Here is a 7848-nt window from a genome sequence, read left to right on the forward strand (position 1 = left end):
GAAGTTAACTAGGAAGAAGGTGGCGCTTCAGGTGTGATATTTCTACCAAATTTCAATTATTCCATAACTTCATTTATCATACCATACCATCCCTTGTTCAGCAGATACAAAATGAACTTAATCAGTGGAATAATGTGCTATAATTACTTGTTAATACTGAGCTAAACAGGCCCTCAAAACTGAAATTCATTAATTTTGTTAGAACTTCATCTGTGCATTTAGGGGAAAATACACACAGAGTACCACCGAATCATGTATCTTATCTGTTCTTTATTGAAATTATTTACTTCTAGTGGAACTGAATACAAGTGTTTTATCATGAGAGAATCGGAGGCAACTGAAAATAAATAGCCTGTATTTTATTAGTCATTTCTGAGAAAAGTATTTCTGTAAACAAAAAAAAAACCTTAAAGATAGAATTTAAAATATCTGCTTTAAATATCTCCATACTGCTACTACGAACTTAATAAGATGGGCAGATAAAAGGTCACGTTTCCAAATTATGCCAGCAACGCTTTGCTTCTGCTGTCCACCACAGGATGACATAGGAGATTACTTGAAATGTCCTCAAAGATACGCAGCCAAAGTTCTGCAGACATAACAAGGAAGGAAAGACAAAACATCAAATATGTAGTATGCACTGTACCAGGGCATTAAAGATTACTAGATCATTAGAACACAGGGAATAAAACAGGACATCTTGGACCAAATTATTTTTAAGCACTACACCCCCAATTACTTCTTTGTTTATTAATGAACACACACTGCAGTTAATCCTTGTATTTTTCTTTATGTATTTCTTTACATGTCTATATGAAATGACAAAAAGCACTCAAGTATTTAAATACTCAAGGATTAAGTATATGAATATCTTGACAAAGTATTAGAGATTCAGTACTCACTGATACACTGTTCCAGACATCACGTCTATAATGCCACCTGTGAGAAATACAAAATGGGCCTGTGTTACACAATATACTGTATACACATAGTCATTTGATTTGTATACATGTAGCAGAACAAACACAGTAATAAAAAAAAAAGTCCGACAATTGACTTTCAATCATACTGTCAAACACTTAAGTGCAAAAGCTTCAACAATGTTAAACTAAATAATGTGACTGAATGAATATGGTAATGTTTGTTAGAAGCAGAATGTGATACCTGACTCGCAGATCGTCTCACAGAACACAGGACATATGTAGCAGTAGAAGCATTGCTAGGGGAAGAAATCAAAATCTTAATAAGAATTCTGAAAGGAACTATACATTAAACCTTTAGACCATCAGTTTTGTAAAAGCCTGTGAGCTCAGTAGTGGCCATAAAATGTCCGTCATCAACTTGGGAACGTGCTACAATATAGAGAGCGATTATAGAGAGATTATAAAATAAAGAGAGAGATTATAAAATAATATTTGATAGCACTGATTTATATTATACACCCTCTTTTTGTACCACATTTGTATACTTGTGCACACTTTGTATAGATGTACATACATCACAGTGTTGGCAATGCACTGATGAGTCTCCTGCCTCGCACGGGCATTCATCACAACTGTTGCAGTGCTGAGAAAGAGGGAAAAAGACAGTAAAAGTTCCTTCTGAGAGGTTATATATATATATATATATATATATATATATATATATATATATATATATATATATATATATATATATATATATATATATATATATATCTCAAGGGGCTGGTGTAAAAAATGTATTGATTGTGTGTTTGTTTCAGTACAGCATGAAGCTATCCAGCAACTTGATCAAAGCCTGAAATTAAAAAGTAAATTAAAACATTTATACATGGTTTTGCTGAAATATATTTATGGTTTCTTAAAGTCAGTGTGTTATAGGGAGGAAATCATTTTGGCAAAACACATTTTTCATCTTCTTTTTTTTTCCGATTTCAGCCATAGCAACATCCGACAAATATAAGGATGCTAATGTTACTCTACTTGTTTCAATTGCCTAACGAGCAAAGATAACATTCCAGCATCAAAAGAATGGATATACAATTACCAAAAAAGTATTGCATTCATGTTTTACTGTATATGGTGTGTATGCAATTCATGCTGGTACCTCACAGATGGAGCACAGACTACACAGGGATCCACTGTGATACTTTGATGCAGTTGTGGTCTCTGCCTCTGCATTTCCTTTTTCATCATTGCCAGTGTGTTCTACAGAGCAAACAATGCACACTTAATCGGTTAAAATCTGCATGCACTGTAAAGCCGAATGCATTTATTCTAAAGAGTGTGTTTCAGTATCATAAAAAGACATGATGCATAACTTAGAAAACATCATTTAGAAATTTCAGCTCTCAAATTAATTTCCTTTGCCATTGTACATTTCTCTTATTTCATTTGTTTGCACAAAACAAATACAATAAACTGTTTGCACAAGACTAATTCAGTGGTAAATTATTAATATTTACATTGTGTAGTCATGGAAGGAGAGATACACACTGCTACTTCAGCTATGTTGGTAGATTACTATAACTATCCACATTCTCAATTAAACTATTACATATTTTAACTTGACTGATGAAATAAAAATCTGGTGGTGAAGACCAAATGTCAAGAAATGTCTTAATGATTTTGTTTATTAGTGACTAATATTAAATACGGAAATTGTGAAAGCTGATGATCGATTAGATCCATGAACAGAAATCTGACACTAATGTTGAAATGAACAAGATATTTGGTGCTATATTTTCAGGACATAATAGAGTGTTAAGGTATTGTGTTACAATTAAATGTCATCAAAAGGACAATCAACATTTCAATTAATCTCCACTTTATTTGTAAAAGTGTATCTAACAATATATATTGTCACAAAGCAGCTTTACAAACCTTAAGAGGAACCAGACTCTAAAGAGAACCCGTCGTCGTCTGGGTGACACGAGATAGTTGGATTTATAAATAATTACAGAATACAGTAAGTTCAAACATCATGAAATCTTTTGCCATATAATACCACTATACAAAAACCTCTTTCTATACTAGATATCAGTACATTGGTTGTTTTGGAAAAATAACTTAACTATGAAATATTTGTTTACTTCAAAGCTGGCTTTCATAAATTTTGGCAAGTAATATAAATCTACTAAGAATAGCTCTGCAGTCTCATTTTGATGAAGCCAAAAAGAAAGTGTAATTTGAGGACAAACTGATGTATGCATTAACAGTGTAACAGTTGTTTCAAATGGAATTCAACATTGCGTGAGTTTTACGCTGTGGGAATCACCCTTGGGCTTGACTGGTATCTGAAGCTTGTGTAACATCATGCCTATGTATAGGCCTACTGTGATCGGGTGATGTGGCAATTAAGCACGTCGTGTGATATAAAAAAGGCACCTATGAACCGTGCTGTCAGCTTTATTATCTTCAGTGAGACTGCGTTTTTATAACGCTCGAAAAAAGACTCATTTCCTCTCTATCTTTTCCAAAAATAAATAAATAAATAAAAATCTTTTTACCTTTCTGTCCCTTTAAAAAAAAAAAGAGAGAGAGAGAGAGAAAAGTATGAGTGAGAGAGAATTCAGGAAGTGTCATGCCTTGCTCCCGTTTCATCACGGGGGACGGACACACTTTCTGTGTGAAGTGTCTAGAGGTGGAGCAGGCCAGGGCAGACTTCAGGAGGTCTGTGAACGCCTTACAATTAGGCCGCTCCCGTCGCAGCTCGCTCTCTTCTCAGCTAAAGGGAGTTGGTTTTCAAAGCCTAGCGGATCTGGTCCCTCACGCAATGTCTCATTCCCTTTTCAGGGAACAGGGTTACATGCGTAACCCAGATGTTTTCACTTTTATTTTCTTTCAAAGACTGTACATTCCATTGTTAAGCTCAGGGTAGGGTTCATTTTGTGCTTGTAAAGGAACAATCAGACTTAAGCTGCTTATGCCTAAAGCTGGGAGTGCCAATCAGACTTGTACCTAAAGCTGGGAGTGCCAATCAGACTTGTACCTAAAGCTGGGCGTGCCAAAACTGCATTCCTGCAGTGACACACACCCCTGCCTGCAGACTTTGCAGAGTATACTATTTAAGATGTTTTTCGCAAGTATTGCATGTGTCTTGAAATTTACGGCAAGATTTTTTTTTATGTAGAGCAGCTACACCAGCTAATACAGTATCTGTTTCATTTTGTCATTTTGATAAACTTCTAAAGGCTAAGAACAGGTTTTGTTCAAAAATAGTGAATACTTACATGGCTGCTGTAGCTTAAAAATGGAGAGAGAGAAAAAAACAACAACAAAAAAAAACCTTTTGAGCGGACTATGATCCGAAAAAAAAAAAGTTTGGTTATATGTTTATCATACCATGGAATTTTCATATTGTTTCACTCACAGCTACAGAGGATAAGATAAGATCAGTGTGTATGTACATATGCTAGAGTTCTATTTATACATACAGTGGTGCTTGTAAGTTTGTGAATGTTCCATATTTCTGCATAAATATGACCTATATCATCAGATTCAGTCCTAAAAGTAGACAACAAGAACCCAATTAAACAAATGAGACACAATTATAATACTTTTTTTTTTTTAGTAAAATGATCCAATATTACATAACTCTGAGTGGCAAAAGTATGTGAACCTTTGCTTTCACTATCTGGTGTGACCAGATCAGTGGTTTTCAGGCAGTGGCTGTGAATTGTTATGAGCTCCAAATGTTTTTCAGTCACAGAACTCATGTGTTGATGGGGCAAAAGAAAAACATTCAGTAGATCTGCTCTACTAGTATTAGTATTACTCCTCCCCTGTCAATCAGACACTAACCAATAATGAGTGTCTTTGAGCTCGTCTATGAGGAAGCTCCATGTCGTGGATTTCCCCGCCGTGCTACAAGCAGAGGCTCTCAGCACGCATAACCGCCAGCAGCACTATGGCACTCACTTCCTTGTTGTCTTGTCTTTTGTTTATTTTTGCCACGTGTGTTTTGGTTTGGTTTATGTCCTGTCTCCATCTATGTCCTGTCATGGATTGCCTCCCTCGTGTGTCTCTATTACTTGATTAGTTTGTATATTTACACCTCAGTGTGTCTTTGTCCTGGGCAATGTAAAGCACTCTGTTTTTATCTCACACCGTTTTTATCTCACATCTGACTTTACCAAGCTGTTTTGCCTCTGTATGTTATTCTTGTATCTGGATATGGTACCTGTCTCTCACTTCACGTGTATTGTTTTGCCTATCCTGTTTGCTCATCACCTGACCCACACCTGGGTTTTGACTTGGACCTTCTCTTGCATTTTGGATATCTCTGCTTTTGTCCTTATTAAAGTGTTTGAACTGCACTTGCATCCATCTCTACTCGCCGTTACTGAAACTCCACCTCTGTGACAGGTCGAAAAGATGAGGTGGCTGCTTAAAAAGTAACGTATGGCCTTTTATGACACAGCAAGATTCACCTATAATTTCAGCAGACATGAAAAAACTTTGAACAAATTATTATTTTATGTTTCTGTCAACAGCAAACACCCGTGGGGGGCTTAAAATGGTTTGAACAGTTCAGATGCTTGCTAGTGTTCAGATATAGCAGGCTATTTTAAAACTGCATGCCTGTAATGAGACAACAAAAGCATACAGTGTCCCAAACTGGAAAGAGGAAAAAAAAAACTTATAATTGTAATCAATGATTTTTTTTGTGGTAAATTTATTCTAAGCAAGAGATTATTCAAATGTGAAGGGACTAAAGATCACTGATTGGTGGTAAACTAGTTGAAATCAGTTCAGTGTCTTTTAAATATGATCCAAACTTGGGTTAAGTGTATAAAATTGCTTAGATGCCTAAACATGTACTTTTGTGACAGCATGGATAAGACACCTAAACTGTAACACTGTAAATAGATACCTTCAGCTTCATCATCTGCACCTTTTTGTCCATTCTCATCTTCATCATCTTTGCCCTCGTCCTCATCAGCCTCTTCCGTTGTAAAATGTACGTCAACATCCTCCTCACGGTCACCATTGTCATCAGACACAGTAATCTCCTCTTCTTCCTCGGTTTCTTCTTTCTCCTCCTCCTCTTTATCTACAGCTTCTTCCTCCTCAGCTCCATCTTCGTCCACATCTTCAGCTTCATCCTCCTCTGAATCTTCTTCTCCTTCAACCTCAGTTTCCATAGTGGCTTCATCCTCAGCCTCTTCTTCCTCTCCATAATCCTCCCTCTCAGCTTCACCCTCCTCCGTGGTGTCTTCTTCCTCAGAAGTGTCGTCCTCTGCAGATTCTTCCTCCTTTGTCTGATCCACTTCCGCTGCTACTTCTTCCTCATCATCATCTGCCTCTGTTTCTCCATTTTCCTCTTCATCACTCTCTCCTCCTAGATCCTGTGCTCCCTCATCAGGTGCTTCTCCATCTTCATCACTTTCTTCTGTGTTCAATTCCCCCAGCTCCTCTACTTCGTCCTGGTTCTCGTCCTCTACCTCCACTGCTTCGTGAGTCCATACTCCGACACTCAGCAGAGCTAGCAGCAGCCACACTAGGCCATGATGCCGAGCTGCCATTTTCAACCCTTGCACAAGTAGGAACCGGATCTTCCAGTCTAGTGCAGTGTCCCCACCCTAAAGCAGTTTAAACTGTAGTTCTTTGCACTAGATAAAAGAAAGCAAACAACTTTTGCAAGCCGAGGTGCAGCAGTAGGTCTGCTTTTTGTTTGATTCCTATGCAGGCAGTGACCACTTCAGTTCATTCACATGCACATGAGCACACACATGCAAATACACTGACACACACAATCAGAGAACAAAATGGAAGCACAGGGACACATGACTGACAAGACCACATGTCTGTAAGGCTGTTCTTCTGATGTCCTCTGTTCAGCCTGTCTGTGTGAGTGAGAAAGATAGCAAACATAGCAATGGTGTGCATGCTAGCAGAAGAGAAAGGCATGCACACATACAGACACACACAAACACACACACACACACACACACACACACACACACACACACAAACACACACACACACACACACCACCCAATCTCCAAAGTCAGCTAAAGCCTGTCAAATATATGCGTAGTGCTTCACTGAGCCTGACAGGTGATTGGGATGCTATATAAAGCAGCTCACAATACACTCCACAATCTAACCTTGACCTCACTCGCTGTAACTGAAACCAGATCTCTGTCATCTACTTCTTTCATCTTGAAAATGTTATTAATTCTATTTACTTGCCTAGAACACTAAAAAAAAAAACAACAACAGGAAAAACACTATTGCTCAAAGGGTTGCATTCAATAATAATAATAATAATAATAATAATAATAATAATAATAATAATAATGTATTTGCATGCTTATGATTTGGAAGGTGTACAAAATGTCTATCATGTTTCAATTGTAGGTTAGATGTAGGTCTGAAATTGAGGGTAACACAAATATACACATAATTGCTATACTGAAAATATTCACAAAGGGTTATTTATAGGCACACTGTGTCCCTTTAAAAAACTGTATTTCTGCAGTGGTGTTTGAAAGTTTTGTGATCATTTTCTTGAGAAAGAATTTGCTACATTTCTGCATAAACATGACCTAAAACATCGTCAGATTTTCAGATGCTGAACGTGCAAAAGAAGTGTGTGGACGGAGGAATCTGTCCATGAGTTGCTGGATCATCACTGGGACTGGGGTGGATTGAACCGTCGTTTTTACATTTACAGTGGTGCTTGAAAGTTTGTTAACCCCTTTTGTGGTCCCCTTTATAATTTTCTACATTTCTGCATAAATAGGACCGAAAATATCAGGAGATTTTCACCTAAAAGTGGATCAAGAGAGCTCAATTAAACAAATGAGACAAAAATGTTATACTTGTTTATTTATTTAATGAGGAAAATGATCCAATATTA

General features: G+C 37.1%; 1 protein-coding gene across 1 annotated transcript in view; it reads right to left on the reverse strand.

The window, feature by feature from the left end:
* Positions 1-250: 250 nt before the first annotated feature.
* Positions 251-7848, reverse strand: part of hrc (histidine rich calcium binding protein) — a 9951-nt gene continuing 2353 nt past the window's right edge. Inside the window, exons 3-8 of the mRNA XM_017483978.2 lie at positions 5857-6829; positions 2089-2189; positions 1498-1566; positions 1165-1219; positions 903-939; positions 251-589 (exon numbers count right to left, since the gene is read on the reverse strand). Coding sequence (XP_017339467.1) covers positions 568-589; positions 903-939; positions 1165-1219; positions 1498-1566; positions 2089-2189; positions 5857-6508 — 936 coding nt within the window. The 5' untranslated portion in view covers positions 6509-6829 and the 3' untranslated portion in view covers positions 251-567. The remainder of the gene's footprint in view (positions 590-902; positions 940-1164; positions 1220-1497; positions 1567-2088; positions 2190-5856; positions 6830-7848) is intronic.

This window comes from Ictalurus punctatus, chromosome 13 (genome assembly GCF_001660625.3).
Source record: "Ictalurus punctatus breed USDA103 chromosome 13, Coco_2.0, whole genome shotgun sequence".
In the NCBI taxonomy this organism is placed as follows: Eukaryota; Metazoa; Chordata; class Actinopteri; order Siluriformes; family Ictaluridae; genus Ictalurus; species Ictalurus punctatus.